Below are 18,142 nucleotides of genomic sequence, written 5' to 3' on the forward strand. Positions count from 1 at the left end.
GAAGACCATGCAAGAAAGGGAAGAGGGAAGAGGACCTGAGGGAGGTGATGGGCAGGTAAGGAGAAATCGGTGATCATGTCATTGGGTTGGAGGCCTGATCTCCTCTCACTTTGAGGAGATCAGGCTTCCAACCCAATGACATGATCATCGATTTCTCAAACTTCTGGTAATCGCTACCTTCACTATTCCCCATTCCTGTTTCTTTTGATCACCTTGTCTCCTTACCTGCTCATGGTGTTCTACCATCTCCTATCAGATTCCACCCCCTCCAGCTCTTTATCTTTTCTCTTTCACTGATCAACTTCCCAGGTCTTTACTCCAGGTTTCACTTATCACCTGCTACCTTGTATTTCTTCCTTCCCTCCCCTCACCCTCTTACTCTGGCTTCTCCCCTTCCTTTCTGGTTCTGAAGAAACCTGAAACGCCGACTGTTTACTCTTTTCCATAGATGCTGCCTGGCCAGCTGAGTTCCCCCAGCATTTTCTCTGTGTTGCTGAATATATACATAAGCTGGTTTCCTCTCTGAAATTTGTTCACTAATTGAGCTCAAAAGTCATTGAGTATCAAATATATTTTCAGTCTCAATTGAAAGTATCCATATACTTGGAGATAAGGTTTTGAATCAAATTAAAAACTAAGCAATGAGATCTATTGGTAAGAATATTTGAATGGATTCCTCAGTGTTTGAGATGCTTGTATCAGCATGAAGGTAAAATTAGGAAAGCTCGCTGCACTAGTTTGTACTTCTTGCAGAACAACATTATTTTAAATACAACAATTACAAAACAAATTAAAAAAGAGTAAAGAAAAACATGTTTGATTTTCTTGTAGAGCAATCTTAATCTGTCAATAATCTTGATCAAGTATTTCCACTTCTGTAGCACTTAAATAGGAATAAATGTGAATCGACATCAAATGAAACAACTACAGTCTAGGAACTTTTAAAGTTTTTACATTAAAATCAATCAAATAGTTAACAGCTACCCATCTTACACTGTCTAACTTATGTCTACCCTGCGCAAAGTGCAAAATAATTCAAAAAACACATTTTCGTAAAAGCAGAAAGTTGCTCTCACCGTCAAATGAACCCTGCATACATGAACAGAGCAAAACCCGCTTTCAACAGTGCGGAACCCACGAAGGAAAGATAGGCAAAACGATGGCAAAGGATTCATATACATAAGTCTTGGATCAACCACTTTATAACATCGTTAAATGTCGAAAGTGAACTTACAATTGCTTCAAAGCAACTTCCTAATTCCTGGAATGTCTTGTAATATGTTGCAATCTCATCTGATTGGCACTACCTGTTGTTTACTAAACTTTTAATAATAATGTCTTTGTCCTTTGAAGCATATTTTACACAGCACATTGAAAGCACGGCACAGATGCGTTGAAGTCTTCGCTTGCAATAAAACACTCAGATCTGGACAAAGTGCGGTTCTCAGGAGGGTTAACGCACGCAAACGCTGTCAGCTCGTCAGCAGTACGCGAGGTCCGGGTGCTAGCAAAGTCTCCCCAGTGGGACCTGTTGCAAGGCTGAAGCCGCAGCTGAACAAGCTACAAAGTAGTTTCGCCGCCCTGGTCTCTCCGAGCCTTTTCTGCGTCTACGTCTTCATAATCAGACTCCATTTCTATCTTAAACTGTGGAACTGAGCAAATGGCATTCCGCGAGTAGCTGAAAGCAGGAGAGGATGGGCAGGAAATCTTGAGGTGTAAAGTTATACTGCCAAGAGATTCAGAATAGAAATATTATTCTCTTTGTTCTGGAACAGTACTAAACAAGTCTTTGAAATATGACAAGCTACATTTACTGAGACTCTGAAATAATAAAAACAGGAGACGCAGGAAACAGGAAATTGTGTAAAACACTGGTGAAGCCTAATTTGCAGTATTGTGTGCAGTTTTGGTCACCTACCTACAGGAAAGATGTAGATAAGGCTGAAAGAGTACAGCGAAAATTTACAAGGAGGTTGCCAAGTCTGGATGACCTGAGTTATAAGTCAAGATTGAATAGGTTAGGACTTAATTCCTGGGAACGCAGAGGAGATTTGATTGTGGTGTACAAAATTATGAGGGGTATAAACAGGGTAAATGCAAGCAGGCTTTTTCTACTGAGGTTGGGTGGGACTACAACCAGAGGTCATGGGTTAAGGGTGAAAGGTGAAAAGTGTAAGAGGAACATGAGGGGAAACCTCTTCACTCAGAAGGTCTAGAGTGTGTGGAACGAACTGCTGGTACAAGTGGTGCATGCAAGCTTGATTTCAATGCTTAAGAGAAGTTTGGACAGGTACATGGATGGTAGGGGTATGGAGGGCTATGGTCCTGGTGCAGGTCGATGGGAGTAGGCAGTTTAAATGGTTTGGCACAGACTAGATGGGCTGAAGGACCTGCTTCAGTGCTGTAATTTTCTATGACTCCATGACTCTAGGAGGATGGATAGCACCTGTAAAGAGAAGCAACATTAAGACCGCATCATCAATCAAATTTCAGCAGAACTGGGAAGAGTTACTTATCAAACAAGAAGGCAGGGTGGTGAAGCCTGTTGGCATTGTGGCCTTCATCAGTCAGGGCACTGAGTATAGGGGTTGAGATATTGCACATTAGGGCTGACGGTATGTGACAGTTGTTCAAGATGTTGGTGAGGACACAATGGAAATATTGCATTCGGGTTCTGCATTCCCTGCTATAGGAAAGATGCTCCTAAGGTGGAAAGAGTGCAGAAAAGGTTCACAAGGGTATTGCCTGGACTCGAGGGACTGGCTTATATGGAGAGGTTGGGCAGGCTGGGACTTTGTTCTTTGGAGTGTAGGAAACTGAAGGGTGATTTTGTAAGATCACAAGGGGCTCATATAGGGTGAGGTAGTCTTTGAGCAGTTTTGGGCCCCTTATCTAAGAAAGGATGTGCTGACATTGGAGGGGTTCAAAGGAAATTCACGAAAATGATTCTGGGATTGAAAGACTTATCATATGAGGAGCTCCTTACTAAAGAAAGTAAAACTAATCAGACACGTTTCCCCCAGCTCCCATGTTTTCCTTTTGATTAGCTTTTGGAGATACAAAACATAATAATGGTGACGAATCAGTTGTAAATCGAATCGAGATGACGACCTACCTGTTGAACCACAGCACATTTTTTTCTTCTTTGCAAGGGGGAGAGAGAGAGTTGTTTGAGTTTAATAAAAAGCACATGTTTCTCCGGAAGAAGGAGAAAAGTGGCCAATTTTTTAAAAAAGGCAGAAAACCAACAAACTTCTTGGGGTCAGAAACAGTGAGTACTGAGGATCATGACAATAAATAATAAAAGCAGAACTAGCTGGCTACATCGGAAAGATAGATGTGTTCGATTACACAACAGATGTTGTGCAACAGGTTGATGTATACTGAACAAACTGAGCAGTATTTTAAACCCAATGGAATAGTTGATCAGAAACGAGCGCCAGCTTTTCTGAGTACATTTGGTGGAAAACCACACAGTTTGCTTAGAAGTTTAACTGCTCCAACCAAACCGTCAAAATGAGCTTTGCTAATATTGTAAATGTAATGTGGGAACATTTAAAACCAAAACCATTGTTTATTGCAGCATTTTTAGGTTTCATAAGTGGAATAAAAAGGAAGGGGAGTCCATTTCAGCCCAAGTGGCCAAGCATTATCAGTTCAGTGATGGGCTTAACGATGCACTGAGAGATTGTTTAGTTTGTGGAATTTTACAAGAAAGCATTCAAAAATGGCTCCTAACTGAAGCACAACTCACATTTAAAAGAGCAGTGGAAATTGCTGTATCAACGTAAACAGCAGCAATTGAGCTGTAGTCCAGAGTGAAAGTAAGCGTGAACAAAATTGCAAAGTCTAAATAGAAACCTGCCTGGCCAAACAATGTGTGTTACCGTTGTGGCAAGTGCCCACATTTACCAGACGAATGCAGGTTTAAAGGTGAAGCCTGCAGAAAATGCAACAAAGTAGGACACTTACAAAGAGCATGTCAGGCAGACAAAAATAAATGGACCGCACAGGGAAGAGAAAAAGAAGACATCAAGTTGCAGTTTGAAAAGAGTACTAATAGAAACATAGAAACATAGGTGCAGGAGTAGGCCATTCGGCCCTTCAAGCCTGCACCGCCATTTATTATGATCATGGCTGATCATTCAACTCAGAACCCTGCACCAGCCTTCCCTCCATACCCCCTGATCCCTGAAGCCACAAGGGCCATATCTAACTCCCTCTTAAATATAGCCAATGAACTGGCCTCAACTGTTTCCTGTGGCAGAGAATTCCACAGATTCACCACTCTGTGTTGATGTATTCACACATTATAATCCACATTGTCCAGTGAAGCTTGCCTGTAACACCTCTCCTTATGGTATAGGTGCAGTCACGTCACATATCATGAATGACGGAAGTGAACGCCCACTTCCTTTGTGTCACGTTCCCTTACCGCTGCAGAGAAAAATTATGCACAGATTGACAGAGAGGCCTCGAGTCTGACTTTGGGTGTAAAACATTTGATCTCAGTACTTGTTTGGGAGAGAGTTTTCCCTCATTACTGATCATCACCACTAGTGTCCATCTTCACTCCACAGAAGGGTGTTCCACTAACAGCAGCAGCACGAATACAGAAATCGGCTCTGTTTGTTGGAGGACACAATTACAAGATTGAATTCGAGAGGACAACTTATCATGGGAATGCTGATGGATTTAACCTTGGAAAAGGAAATACTGAAAAATTTACAAAAGAGGACATTCCTCTTGAGGCATTTTCCCTAATAAAAATGAAAAGTCTCCCCATTATGGCAGAAATGATCCAAAGGGAAACCAGAAAAGAGCCACACTGTCTGAAGTCTACATGGCCACCCAAAATGGCTGGAACGTGCAGCAGAAATTCCAGTTCCTCATTTATCCAGTGCCAGGTTGAACTTGCCCTTGACAGGGGGTTGCCTTATGAGGGGATTGAGAGTTGACGTGTCTTCCAACCTGAGAACTAAAGTATTAGAGGAGCTATACGCCGGTCATCTTGGTATGGTCAAAATGAAAGCATTGGCTCAAAACTTGTCTGGTGGCCTGGGATAGATTGGCAGAACCAGCACTTCGCCTTGCACTGTTAGGGATGCCAATGTCCAGAAGATGCTAACAGCAAAGCTTTTTCGTCCCTGCAATGCCCTGGCAGAGGATTCACATGGATTTTGTCAGACCATTCATGGGCACACATTTCTTGTTAATAGTGGATACAGCTACAAAGTGGCCAGAATTGTTCCCAAAAGCCCCCACTGGAGCTTTGTACACTGTAGATGTGTTGAGAAGCCTCTTCTCAAGGATTGGTGTTCCAGAACATCTAGTCAGTGACAATGGACCACAGTTTGTTACGGAACAGTCTCAGTCATTCCTGAAAATGAATGGAATAAGATATATTACATCCACACCAGTCCACCCAGCTACAAATCACTTGGTGGAAAGCTTTGTCCAGAATCGAAAGAACACACTGTGAGCAATGACAGCAGAAAAAACTACATTAACACTGAATCAGAAGCTTATCAATTTCCTCCTTGCATATCGCAATGCAGTAAACTCCACAACCAACAACTCACCAGCTATTGCTGTTCCTGGGTTGTCCCTTGCACTCACACTTGGATCTCTTCAAACCCAATCTCAGAAGGACTATGCAGGACAAACAGCTGAGACAAATTGAGGGCTCCTCAAACAAGGAGGTTCGATGCTTCACTTCTGGACAAGCGGCCCTTGCCAAGGGACTTCAGAGATGATCAAAAGTGGATACTTGGAAAGATCAAGGATAGAACTGGGCCACTGTCCTACACAGTGGAGATCCCATCTGATATCATCCGGAGATGACACATTGATCAGTTGAGGAGAGTAGAATCAATTGTTGGAGAAGAAAGGAGTCTAAGAGCTGTCAGAACCACTTCCTGCAGACCCAGACTCTACTCCTACAACCACACCGGAGGGAGCCCCAGAATCTGAGGTTGTTTCACAGCTATAAGTCTCACCTGACAAGCAGACTGAGTCCCCTTGTCAGGAAACGTGGATCTGTTGGCCCACAGGGTTGGTTTCCATGCAGTATACTGTGTCTATGACCTTCAGAGAAGGGCATGGGGGAACAGAGTGGGAGGTTTGAGATAGGATGGAGAACAGGACAGACTGTGTGACACAAGTGGTGGTGGTTCTGGCTGAGTGACGGTGCTCAGTTAAAGCTGATCTGCCTAGAGGATGCGTCCATGGGGAAAGAGAGGGAGGGGGGAGAGGGGAGAGAGGAGATGGGGGGAGAGGGGGAGAGAGAGGGAGAGGGAAAGAGAGAGGAGAGGGAAGAGAGAGGAGAGGGAGGAGAGGGAAGAGAGAGGAGAGGGAGGAGAGGGAAGAGGGAGGAGAGGGGAGAGGGAGGAGGGAGGAGGGAGGAGAGGGAGGAGGGAGGAGAGGGAGGAGAGAGGAGAGGGAGGAGAGAGGAGAGGGAGGAGAGAGGAGAGGGGGAGAGGAGAGGAGAAATAGGAGAAAGAGAGAGGGAAACAATGCTACAACAATGCCAGCAATTGGAGAAGTATAATACTGCAGATGATGAAAATCTGAAATAGATACAGAAATGCAGGAAATACTCAGCAGGTCAGGCAGCATCTGTGGAGAGAAAAAAACAATAATTCATGTCATCAGTCATCAGAAAATTAGTGGGGAATTAACACCAACCTGCGGTCGAGTGAATCAGAGTTGCTTGGTGATGCTTCAGCATGTACAGCTCCAATTGGTGGACCTTTCTCCTGGAAACAAATCACATTCACGGATCAGGTGTGTTCACTATATTAAACAAGCTCCATGGTGAACCTCAAAAAAAGCCAAATCTGCAGTAAAAACAGTGAGTGCTGGAAATATCCAGTGGTTCAGGCAACATTTGTGGAGAGAGAAACAGAATGGCCATCAAAATGAAACATTAAACCTACTTCTTTCTCTACAGATGCTGCCTGACATGCTGAGTGTTGCATTCATCATGAAGGGTCTCAGCCTGAAGTGCTGACTGTTTATTCCTCTCTATAGGTGCTGCCTAACCTCGTAAGTTGCTCGAGCACTGTGTGCATGTGACTTGATGTGAATTTCCAGCATCTGTAGAATTCCTTGTGTTTATGTTTCCAACATTCCCTGTTTGTACATCCAACGTCATAGATCTCAGCTGGTTTCCATCAATCCCCTCTCTCCATAGTTCTATGAAAGTACTGCCAGCAGTCAGTAAGGATTCCATTTCAGCCACCACCTCTGTGCTCACCGACCTATACTGGCTCCTGCTTTAAACACAGACCATAGAACAGTACTGTACAGAAATGCCTCTAATGTATTTGCCTCTACCACCATACCTGGCAATACATTCCAAGCATCCACCACTCTGAGTGAAAAAATTACCACTCACATCCTCCTTGAACCTATCTCCTCTCACCTTCAATGCATGCCCTCTGGTATTAGACATTTCAAACCTGGGAAACAGATACTCTCTGTCTACTCTATGTCTCTCATAATCGTATAAACCCCTATCAGATCTCCCTTCAGTCTCTGTCGCTCCAGAGAAAACAACCCAGGTTTGTCCAGCCACTCATGATGGCAATAAGTTCAATTAAAAATTCACAATTCTTGCTCCCAGTACGTCTGTAATCTGGTCCCACTCACCGTCCCCCCACCTCCATTTTTGTGACCTCTTCGAGGACCGAGCTCCCTCAGAAATAGTTCCTCATGGTTTGACTTTTGCTTCATCCTCATCTTCTATCGCCCTGCCAGGGCCACTTTCTCTCCTCCTGCTTCTGATGAAGGATACTCAACCTGAGACATTGACTCCGTTTCTCTTCCCGCTGATGCAGCCTGACCTGTTGAGTATTTCCAGCACTTTCTCTTTTAACAGCACTATGCCCTTTCAACCTGAGCTTTACAACAGAGAATGAGGCGCAACGTCAGTTTCAGTTCCTCCTCTGTGTTAGTCTCCCACAACCCTCAATTGCTCAATCTTTTAAATATTTATCCATCTCCACGCAAGGTACAGACTTACTGTACACGCCGGCTTCGCGGCAAAAAAAGCAACTGTGCACACTGGCTTCGTGGCAATATAAAAACACAACAGGGGCTCTTCCACATCAGGAAACTGAAGCAGTTCAGCATGAGCCCCCAAATCCTCAAGACCTTCTGCAGGGGCACCATTGAGAGCATCCTGACTGGCTTCATCACCGCCTGGTACGGGAACTGCACCAAACTTGATCGCTGGGCACTGCAGGGAGTGGTACGGACAGCCCAACGCATCTGTGGATGCAAACCTCCCTCCATTGAGGACACTTATAGCAGCAGGTACAGAAAGAAGGCCTGGAAGATAATCGGGGGCACTGGTCACCCCAACCACAGACTGTTTCAGTTGCTTCATCTGGCAAATGGTAGTGCTACCGCCAGGACCAACAGGCCACGGGATAGCTTTTTTCTACAAGCCATTAGACTTATAAATTCACATGCCTGTACATTGTGACAGAGTCATAATGCTAAGGTTTGTATTCCCTCGTGTTGTAGGATGGATGTAAGATTTAAATAAATTCTATTCTAACCATCTGCCTTCTACTGCCTTCAAAAGCAGAGAATTCTCGAGATTCAACACAGTGAAGTTCATGACAAGAGTTGGAATTGGTCCCAACAGTGTGTGGAATTTAATCTTTTGTAAGACATGGGAGCAGACTTAGACCATGCAGCTCATTGAGTCTGCTCCACCATTATAGACAATAGACACTAGACAATAGGTGCAGGAGTAGGCCATTCAGCCCTTTGAGCCAGCACCGCCATTCACTGTGATCATGGCTGATCATGCACAATCAGTACCCTGTTGCTGCCTTCTTCCCATATTCCTTGACTCGGCTATCTTCAAGAGCTCTATCTAACTCTTTTTTGAAAGAATCAGAGAATTGGCCTCCACTGCCTTCTGAGGCAGAGCATTCCACAGAACCACAACCCTCTGTGTGAAAAAGTTTTTCCTCAACTCCGCTCTAAATTGTCTACCCCTTATTCTTAAACTGTGGCCTCTGGTTCTGGACTCCCCCAACATCGGGAACATGTTTCCTGCCTCTAGTGTGTCCAATCCCTTAATAATCTTATATGTTTCAATCAGATCCCCTCTCATCCTTCTAAATTCCAGTGTATACAAGCCCAGTCGCTCCAATCTTTCAACATATGACAGTCCTGCCATCCCGGGAATTAACCTCGTGAACCTATGCTGCACTCCCTCAATAGCTAGAATGTCCTTCCTCAAATTTGGAGACCAAAACTGTACACAGTACTCCAGGTGTGGTCTCACCAGGGCCCTGTACAGCTTCAGAAGGACCTCTTTGCTCTTATACTCAATTCCCCTTGTTATGAAGGCCAACATGCCATTAGCTTTCTTCACTGTCTGCTGTGTTATCAATACAATATTATGTATTGTATGTGTATAATTACATGTGCCATTCAATATAGAAACATAGAAAATAGGTGTAGGAGTAGGCCATTTGGCCCTTCAAGCCTGCACCGCCATTCAATATGATCATGGCTGATCATCCAACTCAGAACCCTGTACCAGCCTTCCCCCCATACCCCCGATCCCTTTAGCCACAAGGGCCATATCTAACTCCCTCTTAAATATAGCCAATGAACTGGCCTCAACTGTTTCCTGTGGCAGAGAATTCCACAGATTCACCACTCTCTGTGTGAAGAAGTTTTTCCTAATCTCGGTCCTAAAAGGCTTTCCCTTTATCCTCAAACTGTGACCCCTCGTTCTGGACTTCCCCAACATCGGGAACAATCTTCCTGCATCTAGCCTGTCCAATCCCTTTAGGATTTTATATGTTTCAATAAGATCCCCCCTCAATCTTCTAAATTCCAACGAGTATAAGCCTAGTCGATCCAGTCTTTCATCATATGAAAGTCCTGCCATCCCAGGAATCAATCTGGTGAACCTTCTTTGTACTCCCTTTATGGCAAGAATGTCTTTCCTCAGATTAGGGGACCAAAACTGCATACAATACTCCAGGTGTGGTCTCACCAAGGCCTTGTACAACTGCAGTAGTACCTCCCTGCTCCTGTACTCGAATCCTCTTGCTATGAATGCCAGCATACCAGTCGCCTTTTTCACCGCCTTCTGTACCTGCATGCCCACTTTCAATGACTGGTGTATAATGACACCCAGGTCTCGTTGTACCTCCCCTTTTTCTAATGGGCCACCATTCAGATAATAATCGGTTTTCCTGTTTTTGCCACCAGAGTGGCAAAATATTATCCCTCTCCATTCTCCTTCCTTCTCCCTGTAACTGTTAATGTTCTCACTAATCAAGAAACCATTAACCTTCACTTTAAAATACCCAGTGACTTGGATTCCACAGTCATTTGTGGCAATGAATTCCATAGATTCATCACCCTCTGGTTTAAGAAATTCCCCCTCATCTGTTTTAAATAGATGTTATTGTATTCTGAGGCTGTGCCCCCCTGCTCTTGGGGAAGATCCTCTCCACATCCACTCTACCTGGGCCTTTTGATATTCCATAGGTTACACTGAGAACCTGTCTCATTCTTCTAAACTCCAGCGAGTATAGGCCCAGAGCCAAAAAACACAGCTATATGTTAACCTATTCATTTCCGAGTTCATTCTTGTGAACCTCCTCCGGACCCTCTCCAATGCTAGCACATCTTTTCGTAGATAAGGTGTTCAAAACTGCTCGCAATACTCCTTTTAGGACAAGTTCTGACTTGGTTCCCGCAAATCTTTCCTCTATTTGATTTCTTTGTGAAATACTTTGGTGCAACAGCTTGCTCTCCATATCGTACGGTCCTGTCTGGTGGGACAATATCCCAGACACAACATCCATGGTGAATCCCAAACAACAGGGGGCCTCAATTCGTTGCTCATCAAAGACATGTGAACTTCTAAATACATTTCGTTGTCCCAGTCATGATAATCGTTGCGATTGTCAATTATAAATGCAACCTTCATGCTCTGACTTAAACATTGAAAATTATCCAAATTTATCAGTGATAAACTGTTGTTTCTAAAAATATTGATACTTTATGAAGACATCAAGTTCTCGTCTCCTGAGGTTACCATCTGCAGCCAGCAGCTTCAAATATTTACTGGAAGTGAGAGTCATGAACAAGGGGATAGAGCAACAAATAAGGCTGGACATGTAAAAATCAAGTTGTATAGAAATGTCTTTTTAAAAATCTTAGAGATACAGCACAGATCTGGACTTTCCAGCCCACTAAACGACACTGCCCAGTTGCCCACTGATTTAACCCTAGCCTAACCACACGGTGTTGAGTGCAGGAGATGGGATGTTATGTTGAAGTTGTGTAAGATGTTGGTGAAGTCTAATTTGGAGTATTGTATGCAGTCTTGGCCAGAAAAGATGTAAATAAGGTTGAAGGAGTACAGAGAAAGTTCACAAAGATGTTACCAGGTGTGAATGGCCCGAGTTATCAGGAAAGATTGAATAAGTTTGGACTTTATTCTGTGGAACATAGAAGATTGAGGGGAGATTTGATAGAGGTATACAAAATTATGAGGAGTATAGATAGGGTAAATGCAAGCAGGCTCTTTCCACTGACAGCTGGGACTACAATTAGAGGTCATGGGTTAAAGGTGAAAGGTGAAAAGCTTTAGGGGAACATGAGGGGAAACTTCTTCACTCAGCGTTGAGAGCATGTGGAATAAGCTGCCAGCATAAGTGGTGCAACGTTTTGATTTCAACGTTTAAGAGAAGCTTGGATTGGTAGGTGGATGGTAGGGGGTACAGAGGACTATTGTCCCATGCAGGCCAATGGCAATAGGGAGTTTTAATAGTTAGGCACGGACTTGACGGTCTCAAGGCCTGTTTATGTGCTGTCCTTTTCTATAATTTTATGACTCTCTGACAGTTTAAAATGACTAATTAACCTACTAACCGTCATTGGACTGTGGGAAGAAACCGAAGCACCCAGGGAAAACCCACATGCACACAGGAGGAATGTACAAACTTTCTTACAGAGGATGCTGGAACTGAACTCCGAACACCAACTCCCCGGCTGCAAGCGCATTTTGCTAACCGCTACGGTACCAGGGTGCCCAGGGGGTGTTGAGGCTCTGTCCTTGAAGGCAGGTCATTTAGGAGGAAGAGGATAAATATTTAAAAGATCCAGTGAATGATAGTTGTAGGGGTTTGGCACAGAAGAGGAGTTGAGGCTGGCCTAGATCAGCCATGGTCATGTTGAGTGGTGGGGGCATGATTTCCTGCTCCTGCTCCTACTCTCATGTGTTCTTAGAGTCATTCAGTATGGAAACAGGCCATTCAGCCCATCTAGTCTATGCCGACTCACACCCACGTAAGCTAGTCCCCTGTGCTCTTGTGTTAAATATATTTCCATAAGGCATAGGAGCAGAATTAGGCCACTCAGTCCATCGAGTCTGCTCTGCCACTTGATCATGGCTGTTTTTGTTAAACCCCATTCCCCTGACGTCTTCCTATAACCCTTAATCCACTTAAAATCAGAAACCTATCAACATCTGTCTCAGGTATACCCAATGACCTGGCCACCACCGCCATCTGTGACCACGGCTTCCACAGATTCACCACGGTTGGAGAAAGTGCTTTTTCATCTCTGTTCTTAAGGGGTACTCCTTTATTCTGAGGCTGCACCCTTGGGTTTCACATCGCTGGTGGCTGAATGTCGAAAGCTGTGTTGAAACTTACTCATTACTACGCAGGAGGCACCTCGGCCTACCAGATCCATGTTGGCTCTCAACAGAGCAACCTCCAAGTCCTTTCCCACACTCTATATTTCCCCGTAGCCGTCTCGCACGTCCACCAACTTTCCTTTAGGTTCATTTGGCAGTTACCTCCACTTGGGGCAATTTACATTAACCGATTAACCGACCAACACATTGGTTTGGAGTGGGAGGAAGTCAGGAGCAACACACACACACCCACACAAAGTGCTGGAGCAACTCAGCAGGTCAGGCAGCATCTAAGGAGGGGAATAAACAGTTGCCGTTTTGGGCTGAGACTCTTCACCAAGACTGGAAAGGAAGGGGTCAGAGGGAGAATAAGAAGGTGTGGTGGTGGGGAAGGAGTACAAGCTGGCAGGTGATAGGTGAGGTTAGGTGAGGGGATGATGGGTGGGTAGGTGGGGGAGGGGGGAAATAATGGGGATGCTGGGTGTTTGGGTGGATTCTTCTTCTTCAGCTCTTTATTTCTTCCACCCATCATCCACTCAGCTGATCTCACCATTCCCTCTCCCTATCAACCCACTGTCCCCCTCCCTGGTTTCACCTTTCACCTGGCAAGTTGTACCTTCCCTTTCCTGTTCCTCCTTTACCTGCCTTCTGCCCCCCTTCCTTTCCAGTCCTGATGAAGGGTCTCGGCCTGAAATGTCCACAGTTTATTCTCCTCCAAAGATGCTGCCTGAGCTGCAGAGTCCGTCCAGAATTTTGTGTGCATTTCTCAAGACTTCCGGCATCTGTAGGACCTCTGTTTATCATTCACAGAGAGAGTGTGCAAGTTTCACATAGATGGCATCCGGTGCCAGGATTGAACCCACGTTCTGGAGCCATGAGGAAGCAGCCCCACACCGGTCTCGACTGATATCTCTCTCAGTGACTACTAATCGTCCTCCAGGGCATCAAGGTAGGGTAGCATAATGCTGTTACAACGCCAGCGATCACTGATCACAGTTCAATTCCCGCCACCATCTATGCACATCTTTCCCTCTCCACCCCTGTCCGCTTTCCGCAGAGATCGGTCCCTCTGCGACTCCGTGATCCATACGTCCCTCCCCACGGATCTCCCACCCGGCACTTATCCCTGCAAGCGTAAGTGCTACACCTGTCCCTGCACCTCCTCTCTTGCCCCAAACAGTCCTTCCAGGTGAGGTGTCACTTCACCTGTGAGTCTGTTGGGGTCATCTATTGCATCCGGTGCTCCCGGCGAGGCCTCCTGTACATCGGTGAAACGCGACGCAAATTGGGGGACCGCTTCGTTGAGCACCTCCGCTCCGTCCGCCAAAACAGACAGGATCTCCCAGTAGCCACCCACTTCAACTCTGCTTCCCACTCCCATTTGGATATGTCCATACATGGCCTCCTCTACTGCCATGATGAGGCTAAACTCAGGTTGGAGGAGCAACACCTCATATGCCGTCTAGGTAGTCTCCAGCCCCTTGGTATGAACATAGAATTCTCCAACTTCCGGTAATTCTCTCCCCCTCCCTTCCTCTATCTCTATTTCACTCTGCCCCCTCCCCCAGCTGCCTATCACCTCCCTCATGGTTCCGCCTCCTTCTACTACCCATTGTGATTTCCCCTATTCCTTCTTCACCTTTCCTGCCTATCACCTCCCTGCTTCCCCTCCCTCACCCCTTTATCTTTCCCCTTACTGGTTTTCCACCTCGAACCTACCAGCCTTCTCCTTCCCACCCTCCCCCCACCTTCTTTATAGGGCCTCTGTCCCCTTCCCTCTTCAGTCCTGACGAAGGGTTCCGGCCCAAAACGTTGACTCATCGTTTCCACGGATGCTGCCCGACCTGCTGAGTTCCTCCAGCGTGTTGTAAGAGTTTGTACATTCACCGTGTGACCGTGTGGGTTTCCTCCAGGTGCTCCAGCTTCCTCCCACAGTCCAAAGACGTATGAGTCCAGGGCTAATGTGTCGTGGGAATGCTAGATTGGCATTGGAAGCTTGGCAACACTTGTGGGCTGCCGAGCACAACGCTCGCTGATTTGATTTCAGACAAACGACTGCATGTTTCAACACACATGTGACAAATAAAGCTGACCTTTAATGATCAATTGAGCACCATTCCTGAGGAGATACACCAATGGTGATTTATAGGAAGAGAAAATGCACTAGGCAAAGAAATGGCCACTACTTAGTGAGCATGCTAAAGGCTTCAGCAGTTAATTATTAGAGATGATCAAAAGAGAACTGATTAACTTGTTAAAGGATTTAGTGAGTGAATTGGTTATTGGCATTAAACATATGGAAGAGGTCAGTGGATTAGTTGAGAGTCTAGTTCAGAGGTTCCAATCCTGGGGTCCATGGACCCCTCAGTTAATGGTAAGGCTCCATGGTATAAAAAAGGTTGGGAACCTCTGGTCTAGTTCAAGAGTTAACTAGTGTGCCACTGCTGGCTATTTTACTCACTAGCTGGGCCCTGGGAGCCATTTTTCTGCGTTTCAATTGGTTCCAGAGGAATCTTTACTGGAGCAGAGCGAATGCAAGTCTTGTCTTGGGAGGAAACCTGGAATTTCAGGCAGAGTGTTCAGGGATTTAGTTGACAAGACATCATTCTCTTGAAACTGGCAGCAATGTACCAAAAAGTGTAGAAAGCCCAATAATCTGAAGTATTGTTCTTAAAGTTCAAAGCAAATTTATTATCAAAGTATATCATCATATACGACCCTGTGATTCATTTTCTTATGGGCATTCACAGTAGTGGGTGTCAGGGTGGAGATACATCTCTACCAAAGGAGGTGAAAGGCTTTTCTTCCCTCCGCTAGCCTGCAGGTCACCCTTGGACAAGGTGTAACACCTGCTTTGCTCCCCGATCAGGGTCACGTGAAGCTATGGGATCAGGTGGTGGATGGTTGTATGAGCAGCTGGTGCACAACACAAGTCCCGGTTACACCAGGCAGACAATTTCTGAAGAGTATTGATAATAACTGGAGTCACCCATCTTGTAAAGACACTGTCCAGAAGAAGGCAATGGCAAACCACTTCTGTAGAACAGTCACGGTCATGGATAAGACCATGATTGCCTACATGATACAACACAGTGCATAATGATGATGGTTTGTAGTAGATACAAAGAAAGACAATAGAGTCAATGAAAAGCTACACACAAAGAGGGACAAATAACCAATGTGATAAAGATGACAAACTCTGCAAATACAAAAAGAAAAACAAATAGTAATGTTGCGTATGTGACCTGGTTACACAACAATGCTATTAATAAAAACACTGGAGACGGGAGCTAAGTTTCATGGTTCTTTACTGGCACAATCCGAACTAGACACACATGTACAGATCAATATGCACCTAATAGCGCATTCAACAACACGTTACTAAAACATAAAGTCCCTTATTATACTGTAGGCTATATGGTCCAAGTTGTGCTGGCACGTGGCCAAGTGGTTAAGGTGTTCATCTAGTAACCTGAAGGTCGCTAGTTCGAGCCTCAGCTGAGGCAGCGTGTTGTGTCCTTGAGCAAGGCACTTAACCACACATTGCTGTGCGACCACACCGGTGCCAAGCTGTATGGGTCCTAATGCCCTTCCCTTGGACAACTTTGGTGGTGTGGAGAGGGGAGACTTGCAGCATGGGCAACTGCCGGTCTTCCATACAACCTTGCCCAGGCCTGCGTCCTGGAAACCTTCCAAGGCGCAAATCCATGGTCTCACGAGACTAACGGATGCCTATAAAATGGTACAAGTTATAAATAATTGAGAACATGAATTGTAGAATCTTTGAAAGTGGGTCCACAGGTTGATGAATTAGTTCAGATTTGGTCTGAGTGAAGTTATCTGCCCTGGCTCAGGAGCTTCAAGTCCCTGAACCTGGGGGAGGTGTACTAAGGCAGGGTGGAACAATAGTAGAATACGTTTCCCAAACTGATACTGTGTGAAGTAAGTGTATTAGCACCAAGATTAGATCCTCAAGGTTAAAATTATGATTGGGTTCTTGGCTTGTACTTATATGCTCTTTCAGCCAGATGGTCTGTTACCAGGCAGAAGTGGCTATTCCTCACTGTATGCCCCACCAACTGAGGAACCCCCTTCCATAGTTTCAGCGCCTTACCCTCCCCCAGGAACGGAAGGGTGCGCTGAATGCACTGGGGTGCAGCTTTTTAGTCACAAATCAGATTTACCACGCAAGTTGACAGGATTTGTTAAGAAGGCATATGGTGCATTGGCCTTCATTAGACAGGGGAATGAGTTCAAGAATGATGAGATAATGTTACATCTCTATAAAACTCTGGTTAGACCACACTTGGAGTGTTGTGTTCACTTCTGGTTGCCTCATTATAGGAAGGTTGTGGAAGATTTAGAGGGGGTGCAGAGGAGATTTACCAGATGATGCCTGGATCAGAGAGCATGTCTTATGAAGTGAGGTGAGGGAGCTAGGGATTTTCCCTTTGGAGTAAAGGAGGATGAGAGAGGTGTACAAGATGATCTGAGGCAAAATGACTCAGACAAATTCCAGTAGCAATTCTGGAATGGCTTGCATTTCATTGTAAAAAAACACCAAAACAACCCTTTTAAGAAAGGACAAATTGTCCGCATACACAGCGGCCAGGTGGAGTAATTAGAAATATAGGAGAACAACTAGGAAAACAGTTGAAGCTCTGAAATTCATTTCTTTGCACACAAATTTTGTTAGATGTCAGTGCTGTGCACCAGTGAAGAGAATGTTTCCTATAGTGGGGAGGGAGGGGTCTAGAATGAGAGGGCACAGCTGCAGAATACAAGGACATCCCTTTAGAGTGGAGATGATAAGAAATTGCTTTAGCCAGAGGGTGGTGTGTCTGTGGAATTCATTTCCACAGGTGGCTGAGGAGGTCGAGCCATTGGGTATACTTAAAATGGAGGTTAATAGGTTCTTGTTTAGTAAGGTTGTCAATATTTACGGGGAGAAGGCAGAAGAATGGAGTTGAAAGGGGTAATAAATCAGACATGACGGAATGGCAGAGTAGACTCGATGGGCCAAATGTCCTAATTCTGCCACTACGTGTTACGGGCTTATTTAGGCAAATGCTCACCAGCTTAGTTAATAAGAAAGATCTGATCACTTTCACAGGGTTGTACTTGAGGCCCCCCTCCCCAGACCCCCAATACTCAGAGGGAGGTGAGAGTGTGGAACGAGCTGCCAGCACACGTGGTGCATGTGACCTCAATTCAATGTTTAAGATGGGTACCTGGATGGAGGGCTCTGGTGCTGGTGCAGGTCGATGGAACTAGACAATTTAAATGGCTCTGCACAGACTAGATGGGCCAAAGGGCCTGTTTCTGTGCTGTACTTCTCTAGTAAGCGGGAATTAGAGGAGGAAATATATAGAGGGAATTTGCAGAAAGGTGTAGGAATTTGGATAGGTACATGGATAGGAAAGGTTTAAAGGGATATGGGTTAGACACAGG

General features: G+C 45.1%; 1 protein-coding gene across 6 annotated transcripts in view; it reads right to left on the minus strand.

The window, feature by feature from the left end:
• Positions 1–625: 625 nt before the first annotated feature.
• The window catches only part of LOC134351052 (electrogenic sodium bicarbonate cotransporter 4-like), a 134,417-nt gene continuing 116,900 nt past the window's right edge, over positions 626–18,142 (minus strand). For 5 of the 6 annotated variants that reach the window (XM_063057063.1, XM_063057064.1, XM_063057067.1 and 2 more), the window contains 2 exons: positions 6,688–6,758; positions 626–1,726 (listed from right to left, as the gene is read on the minus strand). In XM_063057063.1, coding sequence (XP_062913133.1) covers positions 1,561–1,726; positions 6,688–6,758 — 237 coding nt within the window. In that variant the 3' untranslated portion in view covers positions 626–1,560. Of the gene's footprint in view, positions 1,727–6,687; positions 6,759–15,152; positions 15,250–18,142 lie in introns of all 6 variants that reach the window. The other variant, XM_063057065.1, reaches the window with a different exon arrangement.

This window comes from Mobula hypostoma, chromosome 8 (genome assembly GCF_963921235.1).
Source record: "Mobula hypostoma chromosome 8, sMobHyp1.1, whole genome shotgun sequence".
Classification (NCBI taxonomy): domain Eukaryota; kingdom Metazoa; phylum Chordata; class Chondrichthyes; order Myliobatiformes; family Myliobatidae; genus Mobula; species Mobula hypostoma.